The sequence below is a fragment of the Melopsittacus undulatus genome, chromosome 11 (genome assembly GCF_012275295.1).
Source record: "Melopsittacus undulatus isolate bMelUnd1 chromosome 11, bMelUnd1.mat.Z, whole genome shotgun sequence".
Taxonomy (NCBI): Eukaryota; Metazoa; Chordata; class Aves; order Psittaciformes; family Psittaculidae; genus Melopsittacus; species Melopsittacus undulatus.
In genome coordinates, this window is record NC_047537.1 from 22,044,333 (window position 1) to 22,061,814 (window position 17,482).

The window sequence follows — 17,482 nt, forward strand, 5'->3', positions numbered from 1 at the left end:
CTTATTGCACAGCTCATCCCAAATAGCATCAGACTGCTCATGCCCACACAATTTCCAGTATTTGTGTAAACCCTTTATTTGCAAAACTATATGTTCTAATAGAGGTTTGCTTTTGATTTTGTACTATTCATGGTGCTGGCTGCTCCAGGGCTATCAGCAGGAGAGAGTCACTGAGGATTTCAGCTTTATGCATTAAAATGCTTTTGCCAAACTGAGTGTTGACTTTAGAAATCTTCAGATTCCATTTAGGATTTTCGGCTGGCTCTCCTGCTTTCTGTGTAACTGAAACTCAAGCAGATCAAATATCAGAGTGTTTTTTACAGAATGACTGGCTAACACTTTCTGAATGGCAGATTACAGTGAAATAGAAATATCTTTGTTAAACTTCCCATTTTCATGATAGTTGGGCTATTCTTAAGTGTAACAAGAGAAACCTGGTGAATCCGATAGCTGTACAAGTTAACTACCAATATTTAAAGGCAGAGGAGCAGTAGAATCAAGTGGTCAGTTAGCACTCAGTTTTTAGAAGGCATTGCCTTATTTTCTCTAATTAGAGTGGGTTTTTTCCGTACAAAGTGAAAATACCAATTGTTTCATTAGCATTAAAGGATTAGTTACAAAGAGCTACTACAGGAAAGCAGCCAAAGCTGCCATATTTCTGCCACTTCCTTGCATCAGTGGAGTTGAGAAGAAAGGAACTTTCCAAGTTCCAGTACTGTACTTGAAAAGGAAAAAAGTATGCGGTGACTTTTATCTGTGTATTCAGTAGATCAGATGGCAAACTCCCCCAGACAGCCTAGCAGGGGAGCAGCTTCTGCTTCTCTCAGTAAGCCCCGAGTGGTGTGAAGCAGCACCAAGTACAACATCAAAAGCTACAAATATGCATCGAGTGTAAAGTTTGGGGGTTTCAAAACCTCTCTCTAATTAGCACAGCTCATATATTTGTGAGTTCTAGCTCTGACTTTCTCATAGTTGCATGCTCAGCAGAAGTGGCTTTTTCATCACACAACTTTGTGTAAGCAGTTAAACCTACAAATACTGTCACCAAGCCTGACCCTTCAGATCCTTGGTACAGCCCTATCTTGTTTCCTTCTAGCATCAATCACCCCATTGTGCCCAGCTAGAAAATGTGAGGTGTAGCTCCTAGCCAATTTTTTTCTAGAAGAACAAGATCATTTGAATTGAATGTTATTATCAGCCAGTTCTTGTGGTTTGACATGGATTCCAGATGAAGCTGTTCATCTGCTTGGAGAATGCGTAGGCACTAATATCATAGCCTCAGTCAGTTTTGGGATGCTTCCATCCTAAGGGAAGTTGGTTTGACTTGCCCTTCATTGGAAATTTAGTGTCCTGTTGGCAGCCAAAATAGCACTGGAGACAGAAACAGAAAAAATGCTATTCTGGTATCTCATGCTTTGCTCCTTTTCCCATTAAGTCTGTGTTGTAAACATTTTCCATTAGGCCCCATACACCTTGCTGCTGTGCAAGGGAACCACCTCCATGTGTTCATACAGTACATGTGTTCGTAAGAAGCTGAAAAACTAGGTGAATTCTACTGAAAATAGCACATTCTTCTTTGAGCCTTTTGCATGTGTATAATATGCACACTCCATCTTGCACTGGAGTTTGGGATGCCTTCCCTAAGAATGTTTGTTGTTTCTTATTCATGCAGCATCTATACTGTGTTGATTCTTATCACTGATGAACAGGATTTGATACAGTAATTATTTTGTTTACCCTTGAGAACATACATTAAGAATACTGAGGACTTGAAGCTGAAGCTCACAGGGAAGACTGGGAGCCTCAAGGCTGAAGCTTTTTCTTAAGCTCTTCTGTGCAGGCATCAAGAGTTTTGTATCTTTGGCCTCTTCAGAAAGCCTGAGATCCTCCAGTGAGGAGATTATTTTATAGAGCAAAAAGAGTTCTCCTGTTTTCTTCTTCAGGGGTCTGTCTGTGCAATTTATTCTCAGGAAACCGGAGTAAGTGTTGCCTACAGGATAAAATTCAGGACTCTAAATGAGCTTCTTGGCAGCATCCCCTTCAAAACTGCCAGATAACAGAGGACTGGAAGAGCAGTAAAGCAGAGATTAGTCAAGCACAACAAAAAACTTACTCCTCTGACACAACCACTTTTTAACTTGTTACTAAAACTGTCTCTGCTTATTTTTAGTTCAAGCTTTCACAGCCCTGAAGTCAATAACTCCAGTTAAGTCAATATGTTAACGATTATGAAACCAAATCCTTCAGCACTGATGCATGCTCATGGATGAATCTGATCTCTGATAGAACAGTTATCTGCAGTGTGGTGAAGATGCCTGTTGGAACTGCCTTCACCAGCTTGGCCAGCCAACCAGGAGACCCAACATTTGCACTTTGACTGTTGAATATTTCTCCTGCATTTGGCACCTAAATAGCAGTATATCCTCAGTGAAAGCCCCAGATAGCCACTTATGAAGAATTCATTAAGATCTGCTGAAGTTCAAAGCAAAAAGGCCAGTTCCTCACAGGTCAGGGCAGCTCTTTTAATGGTTCCTGCTTTGCCTCCAGCAGCAGCTCATCTCCAGAACCTGTTTATTTTTCTGCCAGGCCTGTTGGCAGGTGAATAGAGTCACATCAGATCACTCCATGAGTATTTTTATGCTGGAAACCTATGCCCTGAATACGCCATATTCCTGGCGCAGCATGACATGAGATCATGGGTTTCACACCTGTCCATGTTGGCCTTAGAAGACAAAACATGCAATGCACCATTCACTTCCCTTTTTGAGACCTGTGGTGAAGTCACAGCTCAGTTTTGCTTTGGGGTTTTCTCTCTTACGGTTTAGACTGTCACAAAGGGTTCATGCTTGCTGTGTGGGGAGGAAGGAGAGCATCACTTGATCATGTCTTAAAAACACATCAGATCCTTTGTGAAACAAAAATGATTGAATGCAAGTTCTTCTAGAAAGAGATCAGGGGAAAACAAAACAGACTGTTTTCCTGGGAAATAATTAGGACATGTCAGCACCATATCTGAATGCACAGTGCATCCAGATACACTGTGGTTTAGGAAAGCACAGCATTTGTGCTCCTACCAAATGGGCAGCAGTGCTAGCCCAGAATTTATCCGGGCTCCTGAGAGGCTCTGTCTCAGGAGTGCAACATTTGAATTCCAGTGGAAGGTTGCACTGGTTCTGTGTGAGAACTGCTGAAAAGTGATCAGATCCTGAACTGCTCTAATGCTTTCCTTTGTATTTTCTACTGCCCTGAGCAGCCAGGGCTACCCGTGTGCGGCACCATGGTCCAGCTTGGCCTCTTTATTCTTATTGCCAGCGTGACTCCCTTCTTACCCATCATCCACCCTTACCAGCAGGATCTAACCTCGAGGAGCTATGGGAAGAGGATGTGCTTATCCAGGGAAATGGTGCCCGCTGGCGAGTGCCCGACCTGTCGCACCCGCGCCAGGAGCCTCGGGCGCTCTCCACACTGCTGCTCTTCCAAGTTTATTATGTAAGAGAGGGTGAAAGTACAACCCAGAGAACACTAAACATGAAAAGTGAGTTTGTTTGCTTCCCGAGGAGCTGGGGAGTGGCAGAATGAAACTGCATAAATAAATATTGAGGCTACCAAAGGTTAGATACCTGCAGGAACACCTGCACAATGGGACCAAGCCAGAACTCTGCAGGCAGCTCGAAGGAGAAAGCTGATGTGTGTTGGCTCTCTCTGGCTCCAGAAAAGCATTGCTTTTCTCAGTATGGGGAGATTAAAATTCCTTATATTTTTGTTCCTAATGTTAATATCATTCGTATCCTTTACAGTTTTGCACTTGTTGTTTGGCAAGGTAAAACAGCAATTACTGAAGGCTATATAACAGTTTGAATCATATCAGTGGATTGTATTTGTCTGCATACCTGGAAACACCTTTGACCACAGCTGTGCTCTAAGCCCCAAGGAGCAGCTAATACCTGATGTCTTGTTTTCTTCTTCCTACCAGAATAACACATCACTTCTACTTATGTTTGTGTCAGTCTGACAAGTGAGGACACAGGAAAAAGTGAAGTGATGGTGTCTGGGTGTAACCCCAGCCAGACCCCACACAGCCCCTTGCACAACCCTCCTCCCAGTGCAGTGGGGGAGAGAATCAGAGGGGTGAAAGTGAGAAAACTCGTGGGTTGAGATAATGACAGTTTAATAGAGAAAGCAAAAGCCTTGCACATGGACAAAGCAGAACAGGGAATCCACCCACCACTGCCCATTGGCAGGCAGGTGTTCAGCCATCCCCAGGCAAGCAGGGCTCCATCACATGTGACAGTGACTTGGGAAGACAAAACACCATCACTCTGAACACCCTTCCTTCCTCTTCTCCCAGCTTTATATGCCAAGCATGACATCATATAGTGTGGAATATCCCTGGAATCAGCTATCCTGGCTGTATCTCCTTCCAGCTTCTCATGCACCCCCAGCTTCCTCACTGGTGGGGTGAGGAGCAGAAAGGCCTTGACTCTGTGTAAGCTGCTCAGCAGTAACAAAAACATCCCTGTGTTATCAACACTGTTTCCAGCACAAATCCAAAACACAGCCCCACACCAGCTACTGTGAAGACAGTTAACTCTATCCCAGTCAAAACTAGCACAGTTGATGGGCAAAGCATACCGTGAGGTCTTTGCTGTCCTGTTAACATTTATACATGCTTTAAGTGTCCAATGCTGCTCTTTCCTTTCAGCTGTCCTTTACCAGGTCTCCCCTCTGTCCTGAATCATATGGAAATGTGCATTTGCAAGTCGAGTTTGGCGTTGCTATGGACTCATTTGCTAGCACCTGCCTTTAATAATCCAGCCCCCGTGGTGTATGTCAGAAGGCTTCTGTCCCTTCTCCTCTCTAACTTGCTGGTTGTGAAACCTGCCTCTGCAGAGGACAAGTTTATTTGTGCTGCCTTATCAGATCCTGAAACTGGATTGAGATTTATGCAACTTTAACAATACCGGAATTCTTAGTTCTTTCACCTGCACCATGTATTGGTTTTGCTGCAGTTTATGCCTTGTTTTGTGATAAGGAAAAGTTTTGGAGTGTGCATAGGTAGCTGGAAAGCTCTGCTCTGTGCTGCACAGGTCTAATGAGAGACGCTCAGATGTAGCTGCACAAATGAGAAACCGGTGGTGCGTCAGAACTCGATCTGTTTTCTGTTATTTTTAATGCTCTTGCATTTTTAAAATGTCATTCATATAAGAATATTTGGAACTACTTACATATAAAAACACATAAGAGAAAATGAAAGGAGCCTGCCTTCCTTTTAGATGTGCCAAGCAGGTTTGGCAGTCCTTTGCTTAGCACTGATCAAGAGTTCCTCAGCTAGTCGAACTCTTGTAGCAGTTTCTACCTGTGCAGAACCATTCTCACCAAGCACTTCTGAAACCAGAAGACACCAATTGCATTATTTTTTTTCATTCAGAGCATTTGGGATGGGAACAGATATTTATTGTGGATATTGAGGTTTGACACTGGTCGGTCAGAAGCCTGAATCCTGTAGAAGATAAACTACAAAGCTTATTTTGGCTTGGTTTGACTCAAGGAGAACAGAAGTAGCTGTGCTGGGTCAAACTGGAGTCCATCTGTCTGTCTGCAGGGACATGGTGTCTGTCATGACAGCATACGATTAACTAGATCAGAAACATTCTGGGATGTTCTCATCAGTTATGTTAATGTGTCTTTTAAAAAGTAGAAAGCCAGTGCTCTATAAAATAGATACTTGAAAAAGAGTTTTGGTTTTCCTCAGGCTAGTGAGATTAGAGTTTCGTAATCTGTTTGACCAGCTGCAGAGGACGGTCTGTTTCATTTTGTCTTTTTAAGTAAATGAGTTTCATCTCAACATGATTAAACAAAAAAAGAATCCCGCTTCAAAAATGCTCAGTTCTCATACATACTTTTAGATAGGAGCAATGGCATTGTCATGTCTCTTGCAAATGTAATTGGATCAGAGGTCATTAAAGACTTTGAAGGAAAGAATTTCCAAGTTTCCAAGTGAGCATCCTCCCCTGTCAAGAATCATCCCACTTTTGGCTTGCAGACCTAGCATTAGAAGATATTTCTTTGCTTCTCTCACATCTCACATGTATTGAGGGTGTAGGCACTGTAGAGTCAAGCTCGCTCTTGTGCAGTTCAAAAAGCAGTGGTTTCCCTTGCGAGTTAATATTGATGATTAAGGTTACTTTGAAAGGTATAAAGACATTACTAGTATTCTTTTAGAATGCATATGTGTAAGAGAACGTGTGTTCTTTTATGTTAACAGGAGAATTCCAGAAATATTGGGCAGTCTGCTAGTTCATTGCACAAAATAGATAGGTTTTCTTTTGTTCTTACTGGGAATCAGATTAGACTATTGATTAGAAATATCTGAGCCTTTCGTATTTGCTTTTAAAAGAGCATAGCAAAATAAGATACCGTGTAAAGCCTGTTAGACATGTTTAGTTTTCCAGGTCTTCATGCATCTCTGACAAGGAATGCATTTTAAGGAGACATTTGTAGAACACCAGGGGTCTGCTGGAACCTCTGCTCTGTCTCCAGGTGTAAAGTTTCCGAACACCCACTTAAAGTGGCAGTTTGGTGATAAACTTAGTTGGAAATGGAGCCCCAGGCGATGAGAAGCCTGCCTTGTTCAGCGAGTGATTGATAAATATGCTTTATCATGAGTCAGGCGTTCTCTAAGTCATTGCAGGAAATTCTGCTTGAGCCCTTGATGTTTGTTTTTGCAGAGCTGTTGGTATAGAATAGAGCAAGCAGCAAAACCAGATGTTTTACGAGTCAAATTATATTCACAATAGCAGTTTTTCACTAGCGCGGCGCATCCATTGACGTGATGGTTTAGATATTCTTACAACATAGCATCAAAAATTCAAGAAGTTGTCTGAAAATGTTGAAGCCAACATCAGGTCTTCAGAGGAAACCTGCTCTGAGAGTGGCAGGCTCCGTGCTGTTCCCTTTGATTGCAAAGTGTTTAATAAAAAGCAAATTAGGAAATGAAAATAGTCTCGTGGATCAATCAGGTGCAGCAGCTCTGCCTGTTCTGCATTATCTGTCAGACATTAACCTGATTGGGGATGGTTTACTTTGTGTAAGAGCCTCAAAATCAAACTGAAGGGTTGACTTAAAAAATACCTGATGTATTTTGTGTGTGCTCAGAGGCTGATAACAAACTCTGCAGTTCAAGTTTTAATAACTAAGGGGAAGCTAAGAAACTTCAAAAGGCTCCTGATAAATGTTTTTGACAATGCGTCAGCTGAACATTAGGCAGAATCTTGGTAAATCCTCTCATAAGTGGTTTAAAATGGAGTTTTGAACTTCTCCTTCATAAGTGTACGCTTAAGATGTCAGGGTATCTTTAGGTTTAAAAGACTCAGTTTATCTGGTGTATGTGAGCCATTGGTGTTTCTGTCTACACCTCTGAGGGTGAAAGGGAGAAGAAGTTCAGCAGTTTTCTCCTTTGGGCAACCTCTGCCCTTGCTCTTGACCATGAAACTCATGCAGCAAAAAGGAAAAGCCAGTTTCAAAGCATGCTAACAAGATCCTCCAGGTAAATAACACAGTAAATCTTCTGAGCTGACAAGCTTTCCCAATGACTTCATCGCAACAACACTAAACCGTCCCGCTCATAGACAAAGCAGTCTTTGCACATGGCAACTGCTTGTTGGGTTTTGTGGTTCATTGAGAAAAGCAGATGAAAGCAAGTTTATTACTGCTCTTTGAACCTTGCCTCCCTCCCCCTCTCCTATCACCTGAGCCACTAAAAACAAAGCAGAAACAATTCCTTCCTTGGCTCCCCTTGAAGAAAGAGCCAGACTTTACAATTCCTGCTGCTGTTTTCTTTGAGTTTTTATCTTTGCAGGACTTGCTCTGCCTCATGACATCCTTTATGTTTCAAAAGAATGGAGTTTACAGTGTCATGCAGTGAAGCCCTGACTCAGCAAAATGCCTTTGCCTAATTCTGAGCCTATGAATAGCTCTGCTGGTGCAATCAAGGTTTTAGGGATATATAGCTAAAGACTGTGCAGAAAAATGATATTACAGAAAGTGCTGAAAACACACCAATATGTTATAGGAACAAAGCAGAAAATATATGCATGTTGACAACCCTAACAGTGCTCAGGGAGTCTCCAGAAGACACCCACCCAGATGAAGTCCGAAAGTGTTAAGAGACTGCTTAGGAATTATTGCTGATGATCCCCTCCAGAGCCAGAGTGTATGATATACTGTCAGTCTCTTGCCTATGAGTTGTGAAAAATGAAACTAGTGTAGCATTAGAGCCTACCACGCTGGGAAAATGTCTGCGTATACATAAGTCACTTACTTTAAATCTTTTCACTAGTACTAAAGAGGCTTGATTTTGTTCTTAGACTCAGATTATTCCCTTCCTTCCCAAACCCCTTTCTTTCATCCCAAAGTCCCTCAAGAAAAGAATTTGTTGCACTTCAACAATGGCATCTCCTACTGGCAAATCTCAGAAGCAATATGGGATAGTGCAGAAAGGAGCTGCTTGACTTGTGTGGTGATGGTTTTGTGTGATCTCCACTTCCATTCTGAGATGTCAGCAAAGTGGGCCAGACTTCCAAATGAGACCAGTATATGGGAGTTCACATTATTCCATGTGGGAGGTGATGAATTCTGTCTTTGGAAATTAGCCCTTTTATCTAATTCCTAACCAAAGAAACCTTTTTTCTTCATAATGATAGGAGAAAATGGGCAACCAGTTCTTTTAGGGATGCATTTTAAAAGGTATTACCATTTGCATTTTCATTCTGTGTTGTAATTTGTGTTCACTCTTCATGAAACAGTGGTTAGTGGTTAAAATTATGTATTAGGCATGAAGATTCCCAGATTTGCTGTTCTGTCTTTGCATGCTAGGACACTGTGAAGACGGGTCTTTGCAGGACTTCTCTTTTCCCCTATCCATGTGTAGCTGTTAGCAGCTCCACCCAGGTAATGAAGTTAAACTGATTGTAAAAGGCGAGGAGGTCAGTGGAAGTAAAATGTTAGAGACATAAAATATCGCTTAAGGTGGTTTAATTTCTGTTCCTGAGGAGCAATAAAGCATAAATTCTCTGTACAGTCATAATAGTAATTGTAATGTTACCTATAGGATGGAAGAATAATTTGTGTTATTAAGCACCATAACTATTTTCAATATAAGAGAATCATAGAATCCCAAGGGTTGGAAGGGACCTCTTTTTGGATTTCTTTTTGGCTGCAGTAATGTTGGCCCCTGCCTATAGGTTGTGGAAAACTTTGTTTGCAAAAACAAAGCTATTGTTTTAACAAAAACCACAGAAATTTTGCCTTTCATATTGAATCAGTAGCATAATGAGTAGTGGAGCAATAGTTCAACATCAAAGGAGACTTCTTGGATATATAGTGTGTTGCAACAACAGCGAAAAAGTTCCCACCAGAAAGGAATTTTGCCATATGTGAGCAGCAAACATATGTATTAGGTTAAAACCATAAGATTTCCTTTGCTTTACACCAAAAACAAGAGACAACTTGACTACAAAGATTTTCAAACAGCCGTGCGCTGGAATGTGCATAGAGAACAAGCAGTGTCTGAGGGTTGGAGCAGTGACAGTGGACTAAAGCTCTATGAAAACCCAAAAAGCATTGAGGATGCACCAACAAATTGGCTCAAACATCAGTATTTCACTTTCCAAAGACACTTGTTTTGCTCTGACTCAGGGCATTACATCAGTGATCTTCACAGATATGTTCTCCCAATTTATTTACAGTAATAATAATGAGGTTTTGCACAGATAGCTCATACTAACAGCTTCATGGACTCAAGACTGAGCATTTTAAGGGCAACATTTTAAAGCATCTCCACATATATCCCTGGAACAAAGTTAGCTTTAGTTTTTGTTAACATCTGCATGGATTTTCTTTAAAGTTCCAGAGCTGGGTTCTTGTCTCATGACCAGGGAGAGAAAACACATCAATGGATGTAATTTGAATTTAGAAGACATTTAAAGAGGGGCCTGTATTCAGGATTATTGTTGGCACATGTTTTGAGGATGTGAAGTGGAAGCCGCCTTCTGTGGGCATTAGTAAGGAGATAATTAAAACTACAGTAGGTAATTATGGTGGCTTTTATTACTGCATCTTTCATTAACTAATTATCTTAATTTGGTAATGTTTGAAATATTCTTTGAAGATGAAAAGTGCCAACTATTACTACCTTTAGTTACAGTATTGCTGTGCACTGGTCATAAATACTGAGGTCTTTTCTTGATACAGAATTCCAGCTGTATTCTGGTACAGCTAATAAGAATTACATATGTGTATCACAAAAAGACTCTGCCATTATCTGCCATAACTTGATCAGGATGAGCAGTGACTTCCCTGCTGACACTTTGTGTTTCAAAATACATTGGCATTTAACACTTTTAGATTATTTTCTTTCTAGTTGTCATTTTATTTATTCAATGCTTGGTGTTAGAGAGATAAATCATTGTCATCCCAAACTTGCCATTGATGCCGTGGGAGCAGGAATCAAGCCCTGTCTGGTCTCAGGAACACATCAAAAGTAGGAAGTTATTTCAGGTTGAAGAATCAAAGCATCCCACCTTTATAAATACAGTATTTCCATAGGAATAATCCATTCAAAATAATAATTTCTTGTTTACACAATTCTCCCCGAAATTAATTTTATTTCAGGAAATCCAACACTTCTTTTTTAAAATATCCTGTGGTCAAAGGATAATCAAATCAGTTTTCATATATTAAAGACTAAATCCTTTGTATGTTCCCATATCATACTTGCTTATGTGATTCCTAGAACTCTTTTCTCTACCAGCTTTTAGTTGATTTAGATTAAAGCCCTGAAACTAATGCCAAACATTTATTCCTGCCTTGCAAAAGGACTGTGTGATGCTGGCAGCGTTCCTTTGTGTCTCTCTGTGGTTCCTTGTCAAAACTATCTTCTTTACAAGTTGTTTTGTTTTTAAAAGACCCCTCTTCTGCAGCCTCAGCCTGGCACCCATAAGTGAAGCTGGATTCCTCTGCTCTCATGCATCAGCCCAGCATCTCTGCAAGCCACTCAGGCCAAACGCCGCACTAACTCCCTGTGTGCTGCTCTCTTGTCTCCAGAAGTTCTCTGCGTTACCATGAGCAGAGTTGGGGTTGAAGTAAACTTCATTCAACATTTTCCTGGGGATAATGAAGCCACAATAGAATAATAGGAAAAAAAGAAGTGCCTACCTAGAAATGTGGTTCAGATCTTCCTTTCTCCTCTCGTATCAGCTGATACCCAAATGTTTCCTGTATCATGGTGACAATGATGGGCTCATCCACCAGCTCCACTTGAGGTCCCAAAATCTGACCATAATATTTCAGTGGTGTATTCTCAAAGCCTTTACTTTTCTCTTCCGTCCTTCTCGTGCCTCTGAATGTTGTATGCGACCAAATCGTTTACAATATGAATTTATTTTAGGATCCTTTCCATTTTTATAAATAAATGAACTGAATGTTCCTTTTATATGGCTGTAATTCAACCACATTGTTGCAGTTGAGCTTATTATCTCATTTACATTTTTAAGTGCTTTTCAAAGTGTAGGATATCTGGGCTGGAAAGCAAAACATTTCATTTCTTTGTTCTCAGGCCAACACAAAGCACTTCCAAGGTCAGGTATGGTGTAGACATTCAACAGCAAACATGTTTACATGGCATGTGAAAGCCAGTTGAACTGAAAAATACTGTCTATAACAGTGATGAAAGTCAGCTCAGCAAAGCCAAGGGACGGGGATTAAATCTGTACCTGGAAAAATTTAACTACGGCAGTTAGGCTTTGTTTTCTTTTCAGGGGAAAAAAGCTTCCGACACTTAAAAATTGTCCTGGTTTTTCTGTATTTTTAAGGCCTTTTTCTTGATCTCCACAGTTCTTAAACATAAATTCTGTTTTCTTTGGGCAAAATCCGACACTTTGAAGCTGTAAAATAAAAACTGCATTTCTAAACAAAACCAAACCCATTAATTTTACAAAAGACATGTCCTGGGTGTACCTGGGGGAAGTTATCTCCTGGTTTTAGAGTATTCCATGTGACAAAAACTTCTGTTAGATACAGAAAAAGATTTGCGGGTACTGGGTAGCTTCAGAAGCAGCTATCAATGTTCAGGCTCTGGCCACTGCATATGAAGCTTTTTGACAACAGAGAGAAATTTCAGTATGATCTTCAAAAGAGCTCTTTGTTCATGACATTCCTCATGATTCCTCCTAGGAAATGAAAATCATGGGCAACAAACTTGCTTACTTCTAATTACTATTTTCAGAGCTAATCGTATGCAGAAACCTACAGCAACCATGAGATTTTGATGTTACTTCTTCTTTTGGCATGGATTCGATCAAATCCTGATGTATTACTCTTTTGTCCTTGTACTCACAGGAAAGCTGAAATACCCAAATTAATATTAATTACTTGTGGAACATCCTCTATACTCAAAACTAGATTCTACAGCGTGACCACTGGGAGAGCTGATATGCACACAGCAATAGGCCAAAAAGGGTCAAGTGAGAGGAATTCGTGATTGATCAGAGGAATCAGTCTTTTTTCTGCCATCCCAATACAAAACATACCAACAGCCAGTTAGGATATGATTGGAAAAGCCTCTAAACTCATTGAACAATTGGTGAATGGATAATTATAAGATTTGATATTCTGGCAAACACTATCTGGAGTAGGTGGACCTAACAAAAACTCTGCTGACTTTCCCAAATGCAGTTACTTTCACATTTAAAAGAACCTCTCATTTTATTCTCTGTGTATGTTTTTCTGTTGTGAATAAGGGAAGTAAAATAGAGAATTAAGGGAGGAAATGGCAGTGCCCCAGTTCTCTTCTTTACCACCATGTGGCTGCTTTCTTTACCAAGAACAGTTTGAGATCCTGTTTTGTATTCAGTACTTGCAGGTTTGTGTGGTGGAGCGTGATATAAATCTGTTCCCTGAGCAAAGTTTGTACATACACATATGCATTCAAACGTGTATGTGCTACCTCTTGACCATCTTCAAGGTCCTGTGAAATAGTGAAGCTTGCTTTTGAGCAAAAGGAGGGAGTCCAAATAGGATGACTGATGTGTAGTGAGGTTTCCTCCCTCCTTATTTTTCACTATGCCAAGGTATTTGGACTGATCATGTGGAAACAGCAGGAGAAGACGGGTCACACGTTGCAGTTCATCCAAAACGTGCTCTCTGAATGTTCCTGTGAGTCGTCCAGTACTCATTATGTCTGGAGTCATGGCAGGACTTGTGTCAGACTAATTGGGTCTTTGGTGATCTCCGTGATACGTGGAACATCCCTGATCCGTATTACATTCCTACATTGCATGACCTGATCATTTCAGGTTTTAAATCAAAGCATGCTTGAGTTTTCCCTTACAAAATTAGATGTACAAAAAGAAAACAAAAAGCCTACAATTCTCACATATATTTCATTATATTAATGCAAATTCCTAGTACTTCAGGAGTCGTTGACTATTGAAGACTGGTTACATATTCAAAGCCTGGATTTCAGCATTTCTCAGAAGCAGTGATAGCATGAAAGTCCCTGAGCAGATTTGAAGTTCATGCTTGGGTCTGGTTACATTTTTTGGCATGAGAACATGTAATAGTCTTATAGCTATAAGACTTTAAAGTTAATGCCTGGCATCACTTCAAAACAATGTTCAAGATCTATCATAAGTAGTCCTCTTATCTTATCTCAATAGCAATTTTATCCTGTAAATTATTTGAGAGTACAGTATTTCAGTGCTGGGGAAAAGAGCAAAGGGGTGTTTTTTCTGTTAAAACTTTGCACTGGGAGTACTTTTAGTGGTCCTGGTTTATGTATAGGTATTCTACTTGGAGGAAGCAAATGCAAACAGTATTGCATGTTCTGTGAAGTGCGCTGAGTTCATGGGCTCCCTGGGCTCCTTTCAGGGGTGCTCTGCAGAAGGTCTCTATGCAGCTCAGGCAACACTGGAGGCACCTTCAATGTCATTTATAGCAAGTCCCTTCCCAGCTCCTGCCCCGCACCACGCTTTCCAGCTGATGGGTAGCAGTGCCCTGGTTTCCTGCCATACAAAAGATAACTCAAAATATTCCCTTTCTGCTGCCACAGCCGCCTCTGTGTCGATGTCAATCTCACATCCACATTGTGCACTTTGCTTCGAGTCAGCACTTGCAGTTAACAATGCCTTTATTCACGCTGACAACAGAACTAAGCTTTTAGTAAATGTGTAAGTAAATGTTAAGTGTGTATTCAAACATTAACAATGAGTAGGAAACGTGAAAAAAGAGATCTTTGAAAGTTTGTATTGTTTGTTTGGTGTCTATCTGTTAGAAATAACATAGACTATCAGTTCCTTGGGGCATGACTGTTCTTTTGTTAAGGGTACAACAAAAAGATCAAGGCTCTGAGGGCCTGCCGTAATAAAAATAAATATATAAGAAGAACAATAATGACAAAAGAAATTTGTCAGTGCATTTTATGAGCTTGGTTTTAGAAGTGATTATTTCTGAACTAAATAAAGACTGGATAGTTGTGGTAAAGTGACATGATCATAATATTCCTTTTATTTATTGCCATTTATACTTCATTTGTAGATCACATGCTCAATTTTATATGAGCGGGAGGGGAGCTCCTCATCCCACAAACATCCCGTTTCAATAATATGGAATACATTTTCACTGCAAATTCCAGACATGGTTTTCCAGAGAGAGAGGATTATTCTTCTGGCTTAAAGGAAAAGTTATTGGTATACTGAAAAAGTGTTCCTAGGAAGCCTGGATTGTACAAATAAGATGATAGTGAAACTTAGAGGCATTTGCAAGTGCAATATTTCCATTTCCCTTTCAAGCTTTGAGGGTATTTATTACATTTTTAGTGTGAATACTTGTGGCCTGTAATGACATAGAACTCCTAAGATTTCACTCCTCCTGTTCAGTGGTTCTATCTGTGCAGAATAGCTTTACTCAACAAGGGTAAACTGCGTCTGTCACATCTCAGCAGCTAAAGAGCTGCACTGATTCTGCACTGTTTTCTTAATCAGCTCATTGAAAGACATTACCTCCAAGTTTTTCAGCCTTCCCATGTTTCTCACGTGTGTTCTGCATCTCTTGATATTGTTTCAGGCCTTACAAGATGAAGTGGAAAGTTACCACAGTCTGGCAAGGGCTGCAGAGAAGAAGCTGCAACACAGGGAGCTGGAGACCCTAGAGCAGGTACCTGGTGCTGTCCCCCCATTCTCTTCCCTTGGGCAAGGAGTCAAATGCTTAAAAACAATATCTTGCTTCAAAGCAAAACCACTGGTTTTTTATGTAATAAACCAGAATTAAACTGTCTGAACCCTGCAGGCAAATACTTATGCTCTGTGTTTCAAGTTGGTATTTCAACTATTCTAGCTGTTAAATGATGCATTTATTCTGAACTGTCTATACTGTTTTAATAGAGGTTTCTGAGAGTATCCTAACCTGTTGTTTAATGGCTTGTATGAAGAGAATTATAATTGGATGATAACTGAGCTAGAATAATCTTTATTCCTGATCTTATGCACTCATTGTCCCAGCATGTTGTCTGTAAACAGTTCCATATGATTAATAGTGCTAAAATTGTTCTGGATGCTTTCAGTGGAATCAGAGATTTAGTGTGCTTTAAGCAAAATAGTGTATGTAGTTTACAGACTGGTGTTGAAACTGAAAATCCATGATCTGCACTCAAAATAGAGTGATCTGAAGCATTCTGGAAAATATACAGGTGGTGGCTGTCTGAATCATGTATGGATTTCCAGATTTATAATAGAAGTTCATTTCAGCAGCATTTGAGAACTTATTTGGTGCTGAGTAAACAGTATCTGTAACTTACATCCTATCTAAAGCATTTCTAAACCTATACCTGCAGGAATAGTAAGTTGGGGTGGTTGTAGAAGAGTACTAATCATTAGTTTCAAGTTATTTTTTTCCCCAGTTGTTGTCATCCCACTTGCACATGGGAACCTTCATTCACCCTTGGTGTTTATGTTCATGTATTCCCTCTCAGGAGAGCTGGTGATTCTGCTCTCCTCCCCCTCTCCCTCCCAAATCCAGATGTTGGACCAAGTTCACCCTTAGCTGCAACGCTTGCAGGATTGAAGGAATTTGGTGTATCGAGTGAATTGGCCTGCAAGCATTGCATTTGGTTTCAAAGAGTCTCCTGGAAAAGAAGAAGGAAAATTAGCTATCTGGGGCATGGTCATTGCTCTTCCAAATCTCTTGTTTTCTTTCATCTTTGCTACTGCCATTTTGCTTCTTTTTCTGACCCATTTTGCAAAAGTATCCGGAAGAAGAAACAAAAAATGACTTGGGAATGACTGAGGTAGAAGGTTGGACATGCAGGATGGTCCCTGCTCTCTGCCTTGAAGGTTTGCTCAGAGCACATGGTCCAAAACAACCTACAGGACTATCCTGCCCACACTAAACTGCTGAAGGACTGGCTCAGCTGGTCCATTCCCTGGTATAAATAGAACAGAAATGTTGTTTAAATGACACTGCACAGTCCAGTTTAGAGCTTTTCTTGCAAGGTGGATATTTAACAGGCTTAGGGTAAGCTCATATCTATGTTTGTCAACAGCTTTGTCTCTGCCATTCATCTGTTGGGACTTTCTGGAGCTGGAGCCATTGAGGATGTTTTTGTTTAGGGGGCTTTGGTCTATTTTGCAGACAAATCTGTTGCAATTTGTTTGTGCATCTTCTGTGGGCCTGGTTAATTCATGGGTTATGCTTATCTCTCCAGAAGAAAAATGGGAAAATGACAGCTCTGACATATTTCCAGTTGTTATATCTTGGCCAGGCTACCTGTAAACATGTTCATCAAGTATTAACAGTAGCTAACAACTTGTCAGCCCATCAGGGAGCTGAAATATTTAAGGCTGTGAGTGAGAGCTTGCTTTCTGTTTCTACCAAATACTGTCTGGTTCAGAATTGCATAAAACATCACAATCTGTGCTGGGGCTGTTACAAAGGGCACTTCTCTGAGCTTTTCCGTGTGTATAAATTAGGAGGAGAGAGGGTTAAACGGTTTCTGTTTTTCATTAAAAGGAAAAATCTCGTGTTTTGATTCTGTAACAACAACAAACAAATGAATGAGACATGAAAAAACATTTTGTTGTGCTTTTAATTAAAAGTAAGAAGCTGGTTCTCGTTATGGCTTGTTGGGTGGTATCTTAGTGCTCCATGTTTGCCTTTTTCTCAGTGCAATGTCCTTATAACTCTGGAGTCTCAAAGAGTGACTGACAGATCCACGAAGCTTAGCTCTTTGTTACAATAACCCTCTAGTGATTACACAGAGTTAACCTTTCTTTACTGTAATTATCCAGAGAGACAAACTATGCTGTAAAGAAGAGGGGAGAACTATGTTAGAAGGAGTCTGATGGCAAGCCCTGAGCTGTCTAGAGGCGAGTGTGGCGCTGTTGTTTTTATGGGGCTTTTTCATTCCAGTACTTCATGTTCTTGCATGAAC

General features: G+C 40.5%; 1 protein-coding gene across 1 annotated transcript in view; it reads left to right on the plus strand.

The window, feature by feature from the left end:
• The window catches only part of CEP112 (centrosomal protein 112), a 158,356-nt gene that overhangs the window by 125,566 nt on the left and 15,308 nt on the right, over positions 1 to 17,482 (plus strand). The window contains exon 24 of the mRNA XM_034067887.1: positions 15,121 to 15,210. Within this exon, the coding sequence (XP_033923778.1) occupies positions 15,121 to 15,210 (90 nt within the window). The remainder of the gene's footprint in view (positions 1 to 15,120; positions 15,211 to 17,482) is intronic.